The sequence below is a fragment of the Paroedura picta genome, chromosome 5 (genome assembly GCF_049243985.1).
Source record: "Paroedura picta isolate Pp20150507F chromosome 5, Ppicta_v3.0, whole genome shotgun sequence".
In the NCBI taxonomy this organism is placed as follows: Eukaryota; Metazoa; Chordata; class Lepidosauria; order Squamata; family Gekkonidae; genus Paroedura; species Paroedura picta.
The window spans coordinates 120,891,995-120,915,005 of NC_135373.1; the positions used below are offsets into that span (position 1 = coordinate 120,891,995).

At 50.0% G+C, this 23,011-nt stretch overlaps 1 protein-coding gene across 5 annotated transcripts in view; it reads right to left on the reverse strand.

Moving 5' to 3' along the window:
• Positions 1-23,011, reverse strand: part of KRAS (KRAS proto-oncogene, GTPase) — a 46,719-nt gene that overhangs the window by 20,196 nt on the left and 3,512 nt on the right. For 4 of the 5 annotated variants that reach the window (XM_077340248.1, XM_077340245.1, XM_077340246.1 and 1 more), the window contains exons 2-4: positions 12,131-12,252; positions 2,202-2,380; positions 1,512-1,671 (exon numbers count right to left, since the gene is read on the reverse strand). In XM_077340248.1, coding sequence (XP_077196363.1) covers positions 1,512-1,671; positions 2,202-2,380; positions 12,131-12,252 — 461 coding nt within the window. Of the gene's footprint in view, positions 1-809; positions 1,115-1,511; positions 1,672-2,201; positions 2,381-12,130; positions 12,253-23,011 lie in introns of those variants that run through there. The other variant, XM_077340249.1, reaches the window with a different exon arrangement.

A 23,011-nucleotide genomic window follows, 5' to 3' on the forward strand; every position in this document is an offset into this window, starting at 1 on the left:
TCCCTGCCAGCAAATGCAGGCAGGGGCTCATGGGAATTGTAGTCCATGGACATCTGGAGGGCCGCAGTTTGACTAAAGGTAAAGGTAAAGGTATCCCCTGTGCAAGCACCGAGTCATGTCTGACCCTTGGGGTGATGTCCTCCAGCGTTTTCATGGCAGACTCAATATGGGGTGGTTTGCCAGTGCCTTCCCCAGTCATTACCATTTACCCCCCAGAAAGCTGGGTACTCATTTTACCGACCTCGGAATGATGGAAGGCTGAGTCAACCAGTTTGACTACCCCTGTTTTAAACAGCAGGAAATTGAGCCGTAATATAACAGTTAACACAGAATAATAGAGCGTTGTAACTTTAACTCTATATATTAACCGCACTGCGGTTTCTGCTCTTCTTCAGCGGGTACAGTTGATGGTGGGAGGGACCTCTGGGCTCTGGTTGGTGAGTTGATCTACTTGACCTAAGTCCTGCTGGAAGAGCTCCCATTTGGCAGGCCCTGTAGAATAACTTTAGCTCTGGCAGGGCCCTGATGTTATCTAGGAGCTCATTCCACCAGATGGGGGCCAGGAAAGAGAAAGCCCTGGCCCTGGTCAAGGCCAGATGAGCATCCCTGGGGCCAGGGACAACCAGTTTGTGGTATTAGGGCAGGGGTAGTCAACCTGTGGTCCTCCAGATGTTCATGGATTACAATTCCCATAAGCCCCTGCCAGCAAATGCTGGCAGGGGCTCCTGGGACTTGTAGTCCATGAACATCTGGAGGACCACAGGTTGACTACCCCTGTATTAGGGTATATTCAGGAAACCCTTCCAGAGTCGTCAAGAAACCCCAAGGTTTCACCAAACCCTGATTGAAAAAGTCCCGTCTCTGATTGAAACAGGTGCAACCACCAAGACTACACACCCAATACTGCACAGACTGTAAATCTTACGTTTTGATGATATTTTTAAACCACTTAATGTGCACTAAATAATAAATATTTGTATCTTATCTTCATATACGTTTCTTGTTCAGCCTTTGGGCTTCCAGACTGGGGAAGAGGCCATAGCTCACTGCCCCTCCAATCGAGCCTAGGCTCAGAGCCCTCATCTCCCCTTGAAAGCATCTTGGGCAGCTAATACTGTAAAGAGGCGGAATAGAGAAATACTGAGTTAGTTGGGCCACTCCATAAACCTGGCACAAGTAGGTGTGCAGAAAGCACTGTCCAATCACAGCCAACTTATGGCGGCCCCTGGTGGGATTCTCAGTGCAAGCGCTGTTCAGAGGTGGTTTGCCCTTGCCTCCCTCTGGGCCACAACCCTAGACACCCTTGGAGGTCTCCCATCCAAACGGCAACCGGGGTCCTCCATGTTTGGCTTCCGAGATCTGATGAGATCGAGCTAGCCTGGGCCCCCCAGGTCAGACAGCCTCCTGTGAGCAACAAGTTCGCCAGGAATCTGCCATTGCTAGTCTTGCGGATCTCCCCTATGCCGCTCACCCCGGCGTATTCCCTCCCACCTGCCCCGGACACACTTTACCTGTCTCGTTTTTGCTGACGTTTCGATGAAAGGGATTCCGTAACTTCTGGCTAAGTCCTGAGCTTGTTTTGTGTCTACCGTCCTGGAAGGCAAGTCACATTTGTTGCCTACTAGCACCATGGGGACATCTTCCGAATCTTTCACTCTTTTTATTTGTTCTCTGCGGGGGAGGGGGGGGAGAAAAGAGAGAAATCGCTTTAGTGCAACGAGATAATTGCATGCATTTAGGGCAGTTCAACGCAATCTTGAGGCAGCTTAAAATTAGGACTATGTTGTAATAGTGTCGGTACGATTCAGTGATCCCGACCTGGAGAGCCCCCAGCCTAACCCATTGTGGTCAGATTTTGGAAGCTAAGAAGAGCCAACTTTGGCTGGTACTTCCAAAGAATTCCAGGGGCTGTGATGAGAATAGAGAACCATTCACAACCAGAGTTTCAGGAAATATCGGGGTTTCTTGGTGGCCCTAGGTGGAGTAATATCCCCATCCAAATTGTTCAGCTGTGGAATCGGCTGCCTTAGGAGGTGGGGAGCTCTCCCTCACTGATGGTCTCCAAGCAGCGGCCGGCCGGACAGATCCGTATCCTGGATGCTTTGGGCTAATCCTGCACTGACCAGGGGGTGGGACTGGAGGGCCTGCATGGCCCCTTCCCACTCTAGGATTCTGATTCTATGAACCCGGGCAAAGGTTACCTATAATGGTGAATATCTTCAAAAGACTTTGTGTTATTTATCGCAAAGACGCATAAAAAGCCCTCTCCCGTCCTCATGTACTGGTCCCGCATAGCGCTGTACTCCTCTTGACCGGCTGTGTCCAGAATATCCAAGAGACAGGTTTCTCCATCGATGACGACTTGCTTCCGGTAGGAATCCTAAAACAGACAGGGTGGGGTTTTTTTAGTTAGTTAGTCAGTTCAGGCACTGCTGGGGAGTGCTTTAAGGATTCACTGGGCCCGTAACACAAGAGACAGGTTAAGGATGTGCTGGACACTAGCAGAACACAGCTGCAGCAGGAGCACCCAGAAGGGTCCTCCACAGCGGAAAGGGGTGTCACTGTGAATGTCACAGAGGGGAAAGGAGAGAGGCTACGGCCCTGATCCATGGGGGTAAGGCACCTTGTGGGGCCCGTGTAAGGACAAGGCCCGTAGCTTGTGCTACCTCCGCTACAAGGATAAACTGGCCCTGCTTATAGTACCCGAAGGAGTTCCAAAGCAGCTTGTAAGCACCTTTCCCCGCAACAGACACCCTGGGAGAGAGGTGGGGCTGAGAGAGCTCTGAGAGAACTCCTCTGCGAGAACAGCCCTAAGTGAACTGTGACTGGCCCAAGGTCAGCTTGGCTGCATGCAGAAGTTGAGTAGGGAATCAAACCCGGTTCTTCGGATTAGAGTCCGCTGCTCTTAACCGCTACACCACAGCTGACTCTCAAAGAGGGGTGGCCAAACTGCGGCTCTCCAGATGGCCATGGACTACAATTCCCATGAGCCCCTGCTGGCAGGGGCTCATGGGAATTGTAGTCCATGGCCATCTGGAGAGCCGCAGTTTGGCCACCTGTGCTCTAAACTTTAAGGACCCTTCAGGAGAGATGAGCTAAAGACTGGGGGATCAGTTGGCAGAGGGAAAAAGCAAGGAGGCACACAGACCAGAGAACCAAGCGGGAAATTGTTATATATATGCGGCTCAACGACCCCCCGATTTCCAAAATTGTTCAGACTGGCACCGCCGGGCCCACAGCGCATGTGACGTACACTCCTAAGACAAACCATTTCTGATTCCTGCTCCCCCCCCCCGCCGCTGCAGTCTTCGAAATCTTGCATTCGGAGCGCCAAAAGCATCTTGCTTACATAACCAGAGGAGCACAGAGGAGCGATTATATAAAACGAGAATCTCCACAAAGGGTTTGAGCGGCGGCACCGGGGTGGCTGAATCTTTTCACCCGGGGACACACCTACATGAATTCTCTGCGCATTTCAGGGGCATGATCTCATCGGCCTGTTCCACGGCACGAGGCCTTAGAGCCGCGTTTCCGAAGCTAGACGCTCGGCTGTGCGTCCGCGGGGCAAGAGAAGGCTTTGGAGCCCAAAGAATGGCACGGGGGGAAGTGTTTTGCTCAGGACGTTTGGGAGTCTGGAAATTGCATTCCCAGCCTTCGTTCTGAGCCGAGGGGCACAAGAGCTAAAGACTTCACCAAACGGGGCGGGATTTTGCCCCTTCCAGCGGCCAGGGAAATGCTTTCAGGAAGCCCATGTCACAAAACAGCCTCTGCCCTCATTTAGAGGCGTGTTTCCTCTGAATATGGAGGATCCGCTCACCCACCACTGTCAATACCCACGGACAGGCCTAGCCTCCCTGTTTTCCGGCCTATCTTGCAGCCTGTCCGAGCTGACACCCGTCACCACCGTTGGGGTCAGTGGATTCCACGCTATCGCCATGTTCTGCTTGGCATTTCCTCTTTTTTCGGTCTGGCCAAAGCTGGTAACCTGTTGATTTATTCAGACGACTGCGAGTTCTAGCATTAGGGGATGGGAAACGGAGGAAATCCACCTACTGGCTCTACACTTTTCCATATACGTTGCTCTTGGATATTTCTGTCACGTTTTAGCCCTAAAGTTATGGTTTTTATAGCCTGCTCCTCTGTACCCGAAGGATTCTCGAAGCGGCTTACAATCGCCTTCCCTTCCTCTCCCCACGACAGGTAGGTGAGGTAGGTGGGGCTGAGAGAGTTCTGAGAGAACTGGGACAGGCACAAGGTCACCCACCAGGCTGCCTATGGAGGAGGACTGGGGTATCAAACCCAGGTCTACAGATTAGAGCAGGGGTAGTCAAACTGCGCCCCTCCAGATGTCTATAGACTACAATTCCCAGGAGCCCCCTGCCAGCGTTCGCTGGCAGGGGGCTCCTGGGAATTGTAGTCCATGGACATCTGGAGGGACGCAGTTTGACTACCCCTGGATTAGAGTCTGCTGTTCTTAACCACCCCAACATGCAGGATCTCCCTTCCTGTCCTGAAACAGGCCCACTGTGGGGGCAGATGGGTATGAGAGAGCTCTGAAAGAACTGTGCCGAGCCCAAGGTCACCCAGCAGGCTTGATGTGTCTCAAAGTGGCCTACAATCGTCTTCCCTTCCTCTCCCTACAACAGCCACCTTGTGAGGCGGTTAGAGCTGAGAGAGCTATGAGAGAACTGTGCCCAGGCGACCTTTCTCTCCCGTCAGAAGGCTACCGAGCGTACGCTTTTGCTCTCGGACCTCGCCTCAGTTACGGTAGGGACAATGAAGCTGACACCTGTGATTTCTGACCTCTGGCACCAAGATACTCCTGGACACACACAGGAAACAGACAGCGGTGGGAATGGAATCGGATTTCGTTAGAGGCCTTTTTAAGACCATCCAGAGAGGTCTCTCCACAGGTACAGGACGAAAACAGAGACCTTTATAGTTTACCGGCAATGACTGCTTGAGCCCCGACCACCACAGTCCGATTAAAAACGCCACTAAAAGTTCTGCTCCACCCTTCCTGTCATACTGATTCAGTTTACTTAGAATCATAGAATAACAGAGTTGGAAGGGGACCTCATGGGTCATCTAGTCCAGCCCCCTGCACTATGCAGGACACTCACAACCCTCTCGCTCATCCACTGTCACCTGCCACCCCCTTGAGCCTTCACAGAATCAGCCTCTCCGTCAGATGGCTATCCAGCCTCTGTACAAAATTTCCAAATATGGAGAACCCACCACCTCCCGAGGAAGCCTGTTCCACTGAGGAACCGCTCTGACTGTCAGGAACTTCTTCCGGATGTTGGGATGGAATTTCTTTTGAATTAATTTCATCCCATTTGTTCTGGTCTGTCCCTCTGGGGCAAGAGAGGACAACTCTGCTCCATCCTCTACGTAGCAGCCTTTTAAATCCTTGAAGATGGTTATCAGATCCCCTCTCAGTCGTCTCCTGAGTATTTGTGCGTGGGAATTGGTGTGTGTCTGTGCGTCTCTCTGTGTACACATAATACCTTGTAATTAAGTTTGCCGAGTCTCCCACCCAGCCACAAGCTGGAATGGGGAGAGCGGGAGGGGTGTCAGATCCAGGTGGGGAAATTCCTGGGGATTTTGGGGTGCAGCCGAGGGAGGACAGGGACATCAGTGGGGGACAATGCCACAGAAAGACCACCCTCAAAGCAGCCATTTTCCTGCAGGGGGACTAATCTTTGTAGCCTGGAGATGAGCTGTAATTCTAAGGGATCCCTTGCTTCTGTCTGTAGGTTGGCATGCCTGCTTGCATGAATGGTACAAAAGAGTCTGCCGTTTTTATATAGTGCTGCTTAATCTCTACATATTTTGGCATTCACCTGCAAACATTAGCATGCCAGAGACAAAAAGCCATCCACCGCCGTGCTATTTTGATCAAATGCCTTTCAAAACAAATAAGACAGGGAAAGCGACACTGTTAGAAGAAGAGTTGGTTTTTATACCCCGCTTTTCACTGCCTGAAGGAGGCTCAAAGCAGCTTACAATCGCCTTCTCCCCACAACAGACATCCTGTGAGGGAGGTGGGGCTGAGAGAGCTCTGGCAGGATTGCTCTGGGAGAACAGCACTCCCAAGGCTGTGACTAGCCCAAGGTCACCCATCTGGCTGCATGTGGAAGAGCAGGGAATCAAACCCAGCTTGCCAGATTAGAAGCCGTCGCTCTTCACCACTACACCAGGGGTAGTCAAACTGCGGCCCTCCAGATGTCCGTGGACTACAATTCCCAGGAGCCCCTGCCAGCATTCGCTGGCAGGGGCTTCTGGGAATTGTAGTCCATGGACATCTGGAGGGCCGCAGTTTGACTACCCCTGCACTACACCATGCTAGCTCTTGGCAAAGTCAGGATAATGCTGCAGCTAGTATTGCTGGAGCCAAAAACTTCCCAAACCAAATGATCTTTCCTTTGTCTCGGAAACCGGCACGAGGGACGGTGTGTTGCGATATCCATGCTGGGCCGTTTCCAGTTCCTGAGGAACAGCAGATGGAAAGAATTCCACAGGAAATGGGAGGCCAGGGGTACAGGAAGCAAGCAGGTCAGAAAGGAGAAGGGACTGGCGGCAAAGGGCAGGAGGCTAGCGGACTGAAAAGTCAAAATGTTTTGAAGCTCTGGTGTCAGAGGCACAGTCATGCATGAGGTTTAAGAGGCACAATAACTCTGCATAATAAAAGGAACATGCTTTTAATCCTATTCCTAGAATCACAGAGTTAGAAGGGGCCAAACAGGCCATCCAGTCCCACCCCCTGCTCAATGCAGGACCAGCCTCAAGCATCCAGGAGAAAGATCTGTCCAGCCGCTGCTTGAAGATGGCCAGTGAGGGGGAGCTCCCCACCTCTTCAGGCAGCCAATTCCCCTGCTGAACTAGACTCCTAGAATCCTAGAGTGGGAAGGGGCCATCCAGTCCCACCCCCTTCAAAACAGGGTTAGTTCAGGAGGTAGAACGAGCCGTGGATTTCCAAAATATGTGTAGTCCTGCCTAGATTTCTCAACTGGGGTTTTGTGAAATGTAGGGATTTCTTGACATCCCTGGGAGGGTTTCCCAAATGGGTGGGACAACCTCCCCTCCTAAAATGGCCAATGATGAGCCTGGAGGGGGTGGGAAGAAGAGGAGGGGCCCCGGGTGGGCGTGTCCACAGCTCTGCTCCCCAACCATATTCTGCCTGATTGCACCACTTCTGGGGTTTCTCAAAGCCTGAAGAATGTTTCAGAGGTTTCTCAATGGCAAAATTCTTTTAAACAACTGGCCTAAACCCTTAGAGTGCAATTTCCCATTGTTCCCTGTGGGGACACAATCATGACACCACCCGCAATTTGTTGTGCAAGATCAAAAAAGTGCCATAGGTTGAACCATAGGATTTTCAAGAGTTGGACTCGACTGAACGGCTATCATTATCATCATGGGAGGTGAAGCTAGCCATTATGCCCCGCTCATCCACCTCAGAGTATTTCGCTAAGTGCCTGACTTGGCAGGTAGCAGCTATCTCATAGCATCATAGAATCATAGAGTTGGAAGGGACCTCCTGGGTCATCTAGTCCAACCCCCTGTACAATGCAGGATGCTCAAAATCCCATCGCTCATCCACTGTCACCTGCCATCCCCTTAAGCTTTCACAGAATCAGCCTCTCCGTCAGAGATATTTCCAAAGATAGAGAACCCACCACCTCCCGAGGAAGCCTGTTCCACTGAGGAACCGCTCTAACTGTCAGGAACTTCTTCTGGATGTTTAAATGGAATTTCTTTTGAATTAATTTCATTCCATTCGTTCTGGTCCTTCCCTCCGAGGCAAGAGAGAACAACTCTGCTCCATCCTCTACATTAGGGGTAGTCAACCTGTGGTCCTCCAGATGTTCATGGACTACAATTCCCATGAAACCCTGCCAGCGTTTGCTCATGGGAATTGTAGTCGATGAACATCTGGAGGACCACAGGTTGACTACTCCTGCTCTACATGGCAGCCTTTTAAATACTTGAAGAAGGTTATCAGATCCCCTCTCAGTCGCCTCCTCTCCAGGCTAAACAGACCAAGCTCCCCCAACCTTTCCTCCTACGTCTTGGTCTCCAAACTATTTGATCTCCTGAAATATTTTCCAGGCTTCAAGGAGCTCTGTAAGTGGTGAGGTCCCTTCAGTGGGCTGGAAGGGAGACCGTTTCTGTTGTGGAGCAAGAGGCGAGGCCTGCAGAGCAACAGGGGAAGTGGACTCCAGGGAAATCTAGCGGTGTCAGCGGCCATCCAGACTTCTGGGAAAGGCTGCATAACCCCTGGGGAGCTCTCACAGAACCTCAGGGACAACTGAGGCCACCAAGAGAAGATGGCAGGCCCAAAAGCCACCAAGAGAGGCGGTCACTTTCACAACTCCTGGAGCAGCAAAATGAAACGGGAGTCTCGTGGCACCATAAAAACCTAACTAGTGGAGACCTCGAGCACAATTCACAGCTTTAAGGCTGAGTCTGGCCTAGGAAATCACAAGCTGCCCTGGCCTCGCCGTCTAGCATCCCCTGCATTCGCCCGCCTCTTCCTGGGAAGAAGAAGCCGATCGTGTTGCACAGGCCTTGTGCCTCTCGCTGCTCTGGAAATGCCTCCTCCCGAGCTTCTCTGGGTTCCCGCAGGCTGGGCCGCCTTCCCAGCTGCACCCGGTATCCTCGTAAACAAGGGTGTGTAGAAAGTGTGCTCCGTCCGGTGCTTTTCAAGTAGGGAACACCCTTCCCCTGGAGGCTGGCTACGGGCCATCTTTCGGGAAGGACGTCAGCTCCTAATTTGGACTGGTTACGGGGCACCTGGATAATGCAGAGGTGGAAGCCTCAAGCCGGGCTTTTCAGAACGATCGCCGTGCCCAGCATCATCGCTGGAATCACGCTTCTGGCGTAGGCTGTGTTCCAACCACGTCCATCAATAACCCCGGTGCGAACGGTGAATGTTATGTGCAGAAGTGGAAACCCAGCACCTATGAAAACCGACTTCGGCAACCTCTGTTCGTTACGCCAACCTTTCTCAACTTTTTTTTTTGCCTTTGAAGAACCCCTGAAACATTTTTCAGGCTTTGAGACACCCCAGAAGGGACCCGATCATGTGGAACAGGAGTAATCAAACTGCGGCCCTCCAGATGTCCATGGACTACAATTCCCATGAGCCCCTGCCAGCGTTTGCTGGCAGGGGCTCATGGGAATTGTAGTCCATGGACATCTGGAGGGCCGCAGTTTGACTACCCCTGTGGAATATGCTTGGGAAGCAGAGCTGAGGACACGCCCAACCGGGGACCCTCCCCTTCCCAGCCCCTCCAGGCCCATTATTGGCCATGGGGGGGGGGGCGACATGACCACATATGGACATATCACCTGATGAATGTTTAACCAATTTTTTAAAATACATCAAAAATGTTTTGATTCCCAGCTGTTTGGGAAACCCAGGGCCGCCAAGAAACCCCAGGGTTTCAAACTTCGGCTGATGGGTCATCTCTGGAACCTTCTGAATGTTGCCGCCATATTTGTGTGAACAGAGACGACCCATGAGCCAAAAATGTGTAGACAGGAGAAAGGTAGTTTTCAAGCTGGCGATGGCAAAAAACTTTATTCAAACAATCTAAACTCTTATGAGCAGAACGAGTTCCTAGGTACAACAGCCCCGATTTCGTTTTCACTTCATCAGTGAAATTAATATAGTGCAGTATTTCTTTAAACTGTTTTATACAAGGATACTAACAAAGTTAAGTCTTCAGCAAGCAACCTTATATTTTAAGACATATGTCTTCGCTCTACTAATATCAAAGGTCCAACTAAGGGAATCTTATCAATACTACTCTATATTGATAAGTCCACTGATGAAGTCAAAACGAAAACGGGGCTGTTGAACCTGGGAACTCGCTCTGCTTATACCAGTTTATGTTGTTTGAATAAAGCTTTTCCCATCGCCAGCTTGAAAACTACCTTTGTCCTGTCTCCATATTTGTGCGAGCCAGTCGCAATACCCTATCACGTTTATTAGCATTTGCACAACATCCAATGGCTAATCAGGGTCGAACCCACTTCGCTTACAGGCTCCGATAAGATCACGTTGCGCTGGGCGACCCAGGCTGCCTTCTCTGAAGGCAGGAGGCGTTAGAGCCCTTTAACTTCAAACGAATGCTGGCTGCAATTTGAGGCCTGTTCTTACATGAAGCGAGCAGCACGGCCACGCCAAGAACAAAAAAACAGACTTAGGCTCCTTGCAGGAAGCCAGGCGAAGGGACTCCCAGCCCGGCCCAGGAATGCAAACCGAAGAAAAGGTTTGGCTAGCAAAGCCCAAAGGCTCCTGTGTCACCCAGCCAAGACAGTTGCGGGGACACTACAGCAAAGAATGCCTCCAAACAAGGTAGCCCTGCATCCAGCTCTCCCTCATGACATCAAGCGCAAGTCACAACTTTCAAAAAGTTTATCTCCCCCTAATAGTTTGTTGATCTCTATGGGGCTAACGGACACAAACCTAGCTTTTCTATCCAGACTGATGAAGCCATCCTCTGTAATCAGTATGTTCCTCACTGGGACACAAGGCAGATGCAAAGAATGAACAGATGAGAATCCACATTGGACCAAGCCAATGGCCCATCCAGTCCAAAGCTCTGTGTCACGCAGTGGCCAAAACCCAGGTGACATCAGGAGGTCCACCAGCAGAGCCATAAGAACATAATAAAAGCCATATTGGATCAGGTCAATGGCCCATCCAGTCCAACACTTTGCATCACACAATGGCCAAAACCCAGGTGACATCAGGAAGTCCACCTGCGGGGCCATAAGAACATAAGAGAAGCCATGTTGGATCAGGTCAATGGCCCATCCAGTTCAACACTTTAGATCACACAGTGGCCAATACCCAGGTGACATCAGGAGGTCCACCTGCGGGGCCATAAGAACATAAGAGAAGCCATGTTGGATCAGGTCAATGGCCCATCCAGTCCATCACTGCCTCATGGTCAAAGCCATCCTTGTCCCAAAGCTCACCACTTTAACTAGATTGCAATCACGAACTCTGGTCAGAGAGAAAACTGCTGTCTGCCGCAGAGAGACCAAGGTCAGGGAGGAAACTTTCCCCTGCCCCAGCCTTCCCCACCCTGCCCCCTGGCAGAGGGAGGTGCACAGTTTATACTTCTTCCTTATCAATTGTTGTGAAAATACCTGAAGCCAGTGAAGGTGATCTATCGCAGGTGAGCCCAGAAGTGATAAGACACGATGAGAGAATGCCGAAGCAGAAGAGACGGCACTAAGGGTAGGGAGGAGTAATCTTTTATTGCTGCAATCCACATTCGTTTGAAGAGTGTTTTCGCCAAGGGTTGCATTACCAGCTCCCTCTGTAATGCCCGCGTGTCTCATGCCACATGTCTTTTCAGTGCACAATCGCACAACCACGACTTTACAGCGGGTTAGCCAGTTCAGGATGTGGCAGGCCAGTCTGAATACAGTTCATTGGACTCTACATTTTGACCCCAACCTGATGAGAATGTGGGGTCAGGTGTGTACACATCAGAAAGTGTCATGTGGCCAAACACGGAGTACAGGGACTTCCTAGACACTGGGACCCAGGGAACGGTAGATTTAAAGGTAAAGGTATCCCCTGTGCAAGCACCGAGTCATGTCTGACCCTTGGGGTGACACCCTCCAGCGTTTTCATGGCAGACTCAATACGGGGTGGTTTGCCAGTGCCTTCCCCAGTCATCACCGTTTACCCCCCAGCAAGCTGGGTCCTCATTTTACCGACCTCGGAAGGATGGAAGGCTGAGTCAACCTTGAGCCGGCTGCTGGGATTGAACTCCCAGCCTCATGGGCAGAGCTTTCAGACTGCATGTCTGCTGCCTTACCACTCTGCGCCACAAGAGGCTCTACGGCGGGTTTACCTTCTCCTAATTTCAAGGTGGTCAGAATTTCAGATTCCTTTCCCTACACACAAGTCCTCCTTCAAAATCCATCTGTCCTGGCTCTGTATGTTAATTTTGGGTGATCTTTTTATACAAGCAGGCTGGTTAGACCTTGGTCGCCTAAAAACACAGATGCAAACACACCAACTTAAGCAAGGGGGAAACGCGGCCTGTAGGCCTGGATACCAGAATGCACAACACGGACGCCGGACGCGATCCTTTACCTCTATCGTTGGGTCGTATTCGTCTACAAAATGATTCTGGATTAGCTGTATCGTCAAGGCGCTCTTGCCTACGCCACCAGCTCCGACCACCACGAGCTTGTATTCCGTCATCTTCTGCAGGCCTGATGAAGGTCAAGACAGGAAAGAGAAGCAACATTATTAAACAGGGCAATGCAGAATTGCTGCCGTTAGAATCTCCTGGGTAGGACTCCCCGTCTGGTTCGTGACAAAGGAATCCTCGTGCCAACAGCATACATCGTTGAACAAAATTCTTATTATCTAGATCAGGGATTCCCAACCGGAGCTCTCTGTAGCCCAGGGGATCTGTGAGAGCTTTCTGGAGAAGGAGTCCCCTGCCTTACCCCTATATCCTGCCCTAGTAGACTCAGGCACAAGCTAGTCCCGGCACTGCCATGAAAGCAGGACCTGGGGGTGGTGTTCTCACATCATTACCATGTCTGAGAAAGGGGGTGGAGCCTGGACTCCTTCCTCAATCTGCCTCCTTTCTCTCCCCCTCTTGTCCTCCTTGGGCATCATAGGCCAGGTGACATCACTTCTATTCTCGTTTGGGGGCACCTTGAAGCCTGAAAAATATTTTAGGGGCTCCTCTACAGTCCAGAGGTTAGAACACACCAATCTGGACCATCTGCGGTCTCTTCCAGGTGACTGGATTAGAGGTGAAACGATGGTTCAGTAAATTATCACAAAATAAGTTCATTTCGCTGGTTCTAAGTGATCCGAGGTGAAGGAACACCACCCCCAACCCTGCAAGTTCTTATTTCAAGGTCTTAGTCAGGGCAATTCTAATCCTAACCTAAGGGATTACATATACCACACACCTGCTTATCTTGTTCAAGAAAGTGGCCACCATGGAGCCAGACAGAGACCGATTCTTGGCCCAGATGCACAAAAAACAGTAGGTACAACTAAGGTTGATAGGAAATTCCAGGAGACTTTGGGGGGGGGGGGCGAAAAAGTGGGCGGGATTCTAAGTCCATCTAGTCCCGGTTTCTGTCTCACAGAGTGGCCAACCAGTTCCTTTGAACAGCCAACAACAGGCCATAAAGGCCAAGGCCTTCCCCTGAGGTTGCCCCCTGGCTCTAGGTTTCAGATGATTAGTGCTTCTGAATGTGGAGGTTCCCCTCAGTCACCATGGACAATTACCACTGACAGATCTATCCTCGATGACTCTAATTCCCTTTTTAATCTGTCTATTCCTATTTATTTCACAGAGTGTTGTGTGAGTACCCACAGAACGGAGTCCACCCATTGTTTCCAAGGTCCATGTCTAGTATAGTAATTATCCTTATCCATTGTTGTTCTTCTATATATTTATGAAACAGCCTAGGAGGTGGGACATGTCTGGCTGTCCAAGTTAGAATAGGGCCAATCAGGGTGCAGCCAGCTTTGTCCTGATTGGCCCTGCCCCTGCGGCTCCCGCCCTCCGGCCCTGGACTCTAGCCTCTTTGCTCTCATTCACCTCAGTGCCTGGAGCCAGCAGCAGGTAAGGGGAGAGGTCCTGGGAAAAGTTGGGGTGGAGGGCTTGCTAACGAGGGCCTCGTGGCCTGATGACTACCTGCTAAAGAGCTCTGTCCCAGGCCTCCTAACAAGCTGGCCAGCCCCCGCTCTTCCCACTTGATCTGGCTGTGAGCTGCAGCCCAAAGCCATCTTAAGCTGCCTGGCTGGAGGCCAGGGGAGGGGAACCTTTTAGGCCCCGTTCTTAGGAACGGGCTTTGAAGCTAGTATATCATAATTCGATTTCTATGACCGCTCCTCTTGGCATAGCCCTCTAGGGGCAGCTGACAACAATTCGATAAAAACAATTAAATACAGCAAACAATACAGACAAAATCAACCGTTTAAAATTTTTAAAGTCTGAATCCTTAAAAGATGTATCCGCTCACTGTAGCTGCCAAACAAAATTATCAGTCACATCATCACAGATTCAATCGCCGGCGCATTAGACAGCACAAAAGAAAGCTCTCTTGCCGACAAGATAGGATTAGTGTTCTTTTGAGTCATATTTAACTTCAGCGCCGATCTGAAAGCCACACCTCGTTGCTCAAATCCACATTGACAGACCTTCTGATGGAATGGCCAAATGCCACTATTATATTCGGGACGTCAAACAACATTATCCTCCGATAAAGAGGAGCAATCGTGCCCTTGACTCAATTAGAGTCAATTTTTTAATCTCAGCATGTCATCTATGCGCCGGTAAGCCTGAAACACGGACTGTTCTTGCACCTTGAACTCGAGTGCGTTACTCAGAAACTTCTGCCACCATTAATGGGACTGTATTTCCACGTAGGGTGTTTAGAAGCAAGAGAAACAGGGATGTCTTGTCTGCAGAAATTATTAGGACAAAGTGCTACAGCAGGGGTAGTCAAACTGCGGCCCTCCAGATGTCCATGGACTACAATTCCCATGAGCCTCTGCCAGCAAACGCTGGCGTTTGCTGGCAGAGGTTCATGGGAATTGTAGTCCATGGACATCTGGAGGGCCGCAGTTTGACTACCCCTGTGCTACAGTTTGTGGCTATTTTTGCCTTACAACAGCAATCAGAACCAGAGTTTCTAACTACTAAACACAACATGCTAACATGTTTTTTTTATGACTTCTGACCACTGGAGAACGCTTTCTAGTCACCCAAAACACCCCCTGTAAGATGAAGAGCATCCTGGGACACATTCAAGGGTCCATGCTGAGTTTTACAGAGTGGTGCCTGCACCAGCTGTGTATCACTAGCAATTAAGAAGAAGAGTTGGTTCTTATATGTTGCCTTTCTCTACCCGAAGGAGTCTCAAAGTGGCTTACAGTCGCCTTCCCTTTCCTCTCCCCACAACAGACACCCTGTGAGGGAGTTGGGGCTGAGAGAGCCCTGATATTACTTAAGAAGAAGAGTTGGTTCTTATATGCTGCCTTTCTCTACCCGAAGGAGTCTCAAAGTGGCTTACAGTCGCCTTCCCTTTCCTCTCCCCACAACAGACACCCTGTGAGGTGGGTGAGGCTGAGAGAGCCCTGATATTACTGAAGAAGAAGAAGAGTTGGTTCTTATATGCTGCTTTCTCTACCCAAAGGGGTCTCAAAGTGGCTTACAACCCTCTTTCCTCTCCCCACAACAGACACCCTGTGAGGCTTAGAGAGCCCTGATATTATTACTAAGTTAGAACAGCTTTCTCAGTGCTGTGGTGAGCCCAAGGTCACCCAGCTGGTTGCATGTGGAGGAGCCTGGAATGAAACCCAGCTCCACAGATTACAAGTCCACACTCCTAACCACTGCACCAAGCTGGCTCTACCACTGAGCTGCAACCCCTCCCGTAGTAGGGTGCTTGTTTTAGAATGTACCCCCCCCCCCCAAAACAAAATCCAACACAACTTTAAGATCCTGTCGCTCCTGCCCTGAGCAGGGGGTTGGATTGGATGGTCCAACTCTATGAATTTTTCTCTTTGTCATTCCGGCTGACTAGATACAAGAGGAGGTTCAAACGAAAGCCAACCAGGTGGAGAAGAACGTTCCCTAGCAGGCTGCCTAAAATCACTACATGGAATGCACTTTTTGAAACTACCCAATCCTTTCATTTCAGCCCCTGTGGCAGCACAGGGAAATTAAACTGAGCAGAGACCATGAGTCACGCCAGGTAATCTGCACAATGCAGCAACAGCTGTGCCCAAAATGCTGGAGAACATCTCTCTGCACTCACTTCAAGAAAGGTAGGATAAAAACCAGGCTGATGCATAGAACGGCTTCCGCACAAGCTGCAGTGCCTGTGCAAGCTTGCAATGGAGCCGTCTCACAGGAGTCCGTGATTTCTTTTCTAATCCTGTTTCTTTTACAAGTCATAAATGTCTGTCACAGCTGGGGAGGCGGGAGGACACAGCTCCCCCACTACCATCCCATCAGGGCTTGAGCTCGTAAAAGGCTGAGATTAAAGCAATATGATTATAGCGATAGGGAAAGGCCAAGATTAAAGCGATAGATAAGGATGGAAGCCAGCTGTGCCGATCTCACACCCCCATGATGGACACCACTGCAGGGCCAACCGGCCTAGTGTATCCCCCCGCATCTTTGCTATACAGGCCCAGCAAGTGGACAATGCCCCAGCCTGGACCGACCAGGCTGAGAGGAAGAAGAAAAGCTACAACAAGCAGGGCGTAAAATCACTACTTTCTCTTCATTGCGCTCACAGCAAACACACCTGATGCCGTTGCCAGACAACTCTTGATCCCAGTCAAGTCTGCTTGCAGGCAAGATAGGAATTGCTGCATGCCCAGCACTTAACCCTCCAGCTTCCAGTTTTGATTCGACGTGCATCAGCCACGGGATTTTTGCATAATCCTTGGCTCCTCATCGTGGAGCAAACGAGCCCCGATTCTGGGCAAACAACACTCAAATTGCCCCAGGGCCACAATGCAGAGTGACCGGAAGTGCTGTCACCCCCCTCTTCCTTGTGCTATACAGTTCAACCAATTGTCCAGTGCCGGATTGCACCTTTCCCACCTCTCAGATTCCTTCTTTGCTAGATTTTTGTTCCCCTTTCCACAGCACTGTGGGGCAGGGGCCATTTCGACAAGCAAAGGGTCAAATCCCCTGCTCATCGGGGGTCTCCTGTAGCTGCTCGTTTCATTAAGTAAACACTGGAGTATTCCTCCAGCTCACTTGGTTTGGAACTTTTCCAGTTCCCGTAGCTGGAAGCAGGACCGCTAACCTCAAAAAGGGAGAAACTAGCCACATTTACGGGCTAACGGGTAATTGCCAACGAGACCAGCCCTTCTTAACTTTTTGATCATCGAGAAACCCCTGAAATATTCTTCAGGCTTCGAGAAACCCCAGAAGTGGCGCAATCATGTAGTACAGGGGTAGTCAAACTGCGGCCCTCCAGATGTCCATGGACTACAATTCCCAGAAGCCCCTGCCAGCATTCGCTGGCAGGGGCTCCTGGGAATTGTAGTCCATGGACATCTGGAGGGCCGCAGTTTGACTACCCCTGATGTAGTATAATGCTTGGGAAGCAGAGCTGTGGACACGCCCACTCGAGGCCCCTCCCCTTGCCAGCCCCTCCAGGCCCATCACTGGCCATTTGGGAGGGGGGTCGGTGGGTTGACGTGCCCATATATGGTCATGCCATCATCACCTACTGTGCCCCCCAGCCAAACCCCCCATCAGCCTCCATTTTGTGCCTGGACAGTAACTGGACACTTCAACAGCCAGGTACATAGGGATGCTGGAATCAGGATGTTGGTTTTAATGCATTTTAAATTTTAATGCTAAATCGTTTCACCGCTGATGTAAGCCGGCCCAAGACTATTAGGAGAGGGGCAGCATATATATTAAATATTATAACATTCATTAATTCCTTCATTCATTTACCGCCCTCCCCTGAGGCTGAGGACGGTTCACGTGAAACATAGAAGAGCAGGAACGGTACAGGAAAAAAAAATCAGTAATGATAAATAACAATAGAACAGTAATAAACTGTCAGGACAGTGAATTCATAACTACAATGTACCCAAGATTGGTCGGTTCAAAGGTGCTGAAATTCATGGGAGGGAGCCTCGGGGGCCCAGGAGAAGACGTTAATTTTGGTCAATCTCAACCAAATGCCTGGCGGAAGAGTTCCCTTTTGCAGGCCCTGCGGAACTGTTCCAAGTTCCGTAAGGGCCCTGATCTCCTCTGGGAGCTTGTTCCACCAGGTGGGGTTCAGGACGGAGAAAGCTCTGGCCCTGGTTGAGGTCAAGCGGGCTTCCTTGGGGCCAGGGATCCCCAGCCAGTTGAAGGTAGCCGAGCGTCTTTGAGGGGTGTAGGCAGAAAGGTGGTAGTCCCTCAGGTACACTGGGCCCAGGCCATATATGACCTTAAAGATGAGTACCAGAACTTTTAAGTCTGAACCGGAATTTGACTTGGCAACCTGCACGGTTGTTGGAGAACGGGCCTGATAAACACTTAACACATTTCAAAAATATATTAAATATATTAAAAATTAATTAAAGTCCACGCATTTGGGGAAACCTTCCAGGACCATCTAGAAACTCCAGAGTTTCAGCAAACCCCAAACAAGACTCCCCTTTTCCATGAAGCTTTTGACGCAACCACTGCAGATATTCCCCCAAGCTCACAGTGTAGGCCAGGCGTTGTCAAACTGCGGCCCTCCAGATGTCCATGGACTACAATTCCCATGAGCCCCTGCCAGCATTCGCTGGAGGGCCGCAGTTTGACTAGGCTTTTGGGGGGACAATGCTCCCTTCGTCTTGTTGGTCCCTAAAGCTCTCCTGGATTCGAATCTAACTATTGTATTGCATACCAACACGGCTACCCTATGAAATTATTTCTAGAAAAGGGTTATCTTTTGGGTTCAAGTGATTCATCTCACCTCCTCGCTTGGGAAGCAAGGACCCAGAAAGTTAATGTGGCTTTGTGAAGAAGAAGAAGAAGAAGAAGAAGAAGAAGAAGAAGAAGAAGAAGAAGAAGAAGAAGAAGAAGAAGAAGAAGAGTTGGTTCTTATATGCCGCTTTTCCCTACCCAAAGGAGGCTCAAAGCAGCTTACAGTCACCTTCCCATTCCTCTCCCCACAACAAGACACCCTGTGAGGTGGGTGAGGCTGAGAGAGCCCTGATATTCCTGCTCGGTCAGAACAGTTTTCTCAGTGCTGTGGCGAGCCCAAGGTCACCCAGCTGGTTGCATGTGGGGGAGCGCAGAATCGAACCCAGCATGCCAGATTAGAAGTCCGCACTCCTAACCACTACACCAAACTGGCTGTCTTTATTACACTCTCTTTATTAAAGAGATGCAAATGGTAGCAATATGTGAGACATGGATACCATTCAAAGGAGGATACATGTGCAGTTACACACGCAAGAAGCCTCCGGCCTTCTACGGGGAGGCAAGATGACGCGGAGAGGGGTCCTCCTAACAGAGCTTTGTGTATCTCCCAAATGGCACGAGGGAACCCAACGGATGTTTCGGTGGCAGGAAAGATTAACTCCGTACGGTGCCTCGAGGGGGAGGAAGAGAGGTCGGATCAAAGGGAAGCCCCCAAATTTATCTCACTCCCATGCCGATCTCTGTTTTCCACCGCCTCGCGTGACCACAGCCCGAGATCTGAACAACCCAACGTCCAACCGGTTTCCCAGAGACTCAAAGCCCCCATTGTCAGACCTCCTCGGCGGAAGAGCAGCTCTCAAAAACTCGGACCCCAGACCTTGTGTTGGTCTTTAAGCTGCTTCCGGATTCGAATCTTGCTCTTCCGCTGCTTCCCAGCCCAGCTGCCTGACTGAAGTTATTGATCAGAGTGACATTTTATGGTGTTTGTATACACGGGGCAGATTCAGCAGGAGCTGAGGGCTCTGCCGGAACTGTCAGCTTTTTGCAGGGCCTGCAAGACAGAGCTCTTCCGCCAGTCATACAGTTGAGGCCAGGGTGGAGTCCCGGCGTTTCCACGAGAGGACCCCCCTCGATGCCTTTTAGATCTGGATCCTCACCCTCAGTGGAAGAAGGCTTGACCCTCCGGCTGAATGGGGGGGGGGGGAGAAAGATACTCATAAGAATGAACCTAGTTTGCCATCTGTCTATATGGCAAACTGCTTTAGGGTGCTTAGGGCTGATCCTGCATTGAGCAGGGGGTTGGACTAGATGGCCTGTATGGCCCCTTCCAACTCTAGGATTCTGTGATTCTATATATTTATTGTTATAAGGCGTGTTTTTATGGGGTTTTATTGTATTTTACTGTTTTATTTAGTGTGAACCGCCACGAGACCACTGGAAGAGCAGCGGTATAACAATCCACATATGAATGAATGAATGAATGAATGAATGAATGAATGAATGAATGAATGAATGAATGAATGAATGAATGAATGAATGAATGAATGAAATTTAAGTCCTTGCGTGACCAGTGGCTTTAATGGAAGAGCGAAACACCTATTTGAAATGACACCCATTGCCATCGACCAGGCTTGAAAAGGGCTCACCTTTGTTTGGGGCATGTTCTCCATCCCTCAACCACACCCCTTTGACGGCCCTTTTTTCATCAAGAGCTGCCCTCCAATTCACCCCTAGGAACTTCTCATTTAAAATCCCTCCTCAACATCCACCGTCCTCCAAAGTCCTTGGGACAACCTCTTCGTTCCCCTTCCGTTTCAGTGGGGAAGGAGTGAGCCATGACTCACAAAAGCTCTTCCCCTGCCACAAATGTTGTTAGCTTCTGTCAGCAGTGGAATAGGCTGCCTAAGGAGGTGGTGAGCTCCCCCTCACTGGCAGTCTTCAAGCAAAGGTTGGATGCACACTTTTCTTGGGTGCTTTAGGATGCTTAGGGCTGATCCTGCGTTGAGCAGGGGGTTGGACTAGATGGCCTGTGTGGCCCCTTCCAACTCTATGATTCTATAATTCTATGATTCTAAGTGATGTCAGCTGGTCACACCTCCCTGCCACACTCCCAGAAGTGATGTAACCACACACACACACCCTTGTTCCCGTTCCCTGCTACATTACTACAACCATGGCTCCGCCTCATGTAGGCTGGAAAGTAGGGCAGGAACTAAGAAGAGAGCCTGGATCCCCCATACCACACTACAACTGCCCCCACCCCCGATATTTATGCCCCAGACTAGCCACCAAGCCCTCCAGCTAGCCAGTTCTGTAGCTTGTGGCCAAGACAGGAGCGGAAAGACTATGGACCCCCTCTGAGGCTCCTGTAGTCCCCCCCTCCCCAGGGGTCTGCAGACCCCTGGTTGGAAATCCCTGGTATAAACAGACATGCGTGCTTCGTAGATAAACAACAAGTAACAGAAAAGGAAAACAAAAACCCAGCATGAAATACAGGTGAGAACGAAAAAGGTTAGGGATAAATTCAATTTTAGAAAAATACAAACTGTTTTCTTACAGGAGCGCAAAAGGTTTAAAAGCCATGAAAGAATATCCATTTAACACCCATAAAACACCTAAGTGCGTACACCTCTACTGCCAAATAATTTTTTTTACCTTGAAGATCAAACAGATCTTCATCAGCGGTCAATTGTACAAATGCACACCGATACAACTGCATTTTGACCCTTTTCAACAGGTGTGAAAAATCTTATTTAGTTTGTTCCGGCTAGTTTGAGTCCTGCAGATGTTCATAATAGCAGAATCCTCAGCCAGTCAATATTTCTTGTTCCTTATTGGTGAATCATACTGTGTGCCTCTCTGAAGACAGATCCAAAATGAGACCCTGGACCCCTGTTTGAGAATCATAGAATCATAGAACCATAGAGTTGGAAGGGGCCATACAGGCCACCTAGTCCATCCCCCTGCTCAACGCAGGATCAGCCCTAACCATCCTAAAGCATACAAGAAAAGTGTGTATCCAACCTTTGCTTGAAGACTGCCAGTGAGGGGGAGCTCACCACCTCCTTAGGCAGCCTATTCCACTGCTGAACCACTCTGACTGTGAACATTTTTTTCCTGATATCTAGCCTATATCGTTGTACTTGAAGTTTAAACCCATTACTGCGCGTCCTTTCCTCTGCAGCCAACAGAAACAGCATCCTGCCCTCCTCCAAGTGACAACCTTTCAAATAAAGAGGGCTTGAAATCCCTGGTATAAACAGACATGCATGCTTGGTGGATAAATACACACAGACACCTATTTACAGGGACCAGCAACAATTACAAGGCATACCTTTTGTTGGTCTTAAAGGTGCTACTGGACTCTGATTTTATTGTGCTACTTCAGACCAACACGGCTACTCATTTGAATCTATCCTTTTGAAATAAAGGCAGGCAGGAAAGGAGTGGGTACAATCACTCTGGCCTTCTCCGCAAACTACCCAGAATCCTCAGCTCATGACCACAGGAAGTGTACCCTGTTACTGGGAGAGCTCCTTTTTCAAATGCGCCTGATCCTAGTGGCGGCTTATGAATTCAGGCACCGTGCTCTCAAGCAGGGGACAGGCCTGCTCCCTTCTTGATTTCAACGGCCCTTTTGGCACACATAGGATAATGCGCTTCCAATGTGCTTTTGCAGCTGGGTTTTCCTGTGCGGAACAGGAAAATCTACTTCTACAGCGCATTGCCAGTGCATTATCCAACATGTGCAAAATAGGCCAACGTGCGCAGTATTGTGTAAAGAAGGCAAACGTGCCTTGTACACAAATTTCAGGGAGCCGGTTTATAAGAAAGAGCAAGTGTTCGCTCTCCTTAGAAGTAAAACTGAGGAGCACAACCTAGAAAAAGGAGGGGCCCTTAAGCAGCACATTCAGTCACACGGTAGTTGAAGACTAGGTAACAATGACTCAAGGTGCACACAAAGAATAATCACGTCGGACATGCACTCTCTGCCAAGTTTGTCCAGGGCTACGCGCACATTTTATTATCCTTGCACACGCCCAGCTCCGCAGAGATTACAGATTGCAGACAATGTTATGTCCATGATATACAAACAGACACACCCGCATAAACATACACGTGTACACAGATATGCACATTTCGTTATGTGTACACAGGGGCCTTTACGGGTTTTACCAAGGCTAGAAAGAGAAAGTCTTACCAAGGCTGGAAAGAGAAAGCAAGCAGACCAAAGTTGCCAGTGGGTTTCTATGACAGAGTCTGGATTTGAAAACAAGTCTCCCCCCCCCCCCCCCGCCATGCAACACATGGCAGCCAATTCAATGATGGCTACATACAGACACACCAGGGTTTTGTAGACATGTGCATGCAAGACACACATCTTCTGTACAGACACACCAGGGTTTAAACCAGTGGTTCTCAACCTGGGGATCGGGACTCCTTTCACAGGGCTCGCGAGAGGGCAAGCAGCATGGCCAAATGGGTGCCATCTACACAACAGCCTTGCGGGGTAGATCAAGTTAGATCAAGATAGAGCGTTCGTCTGTCTGGAGCAGCAG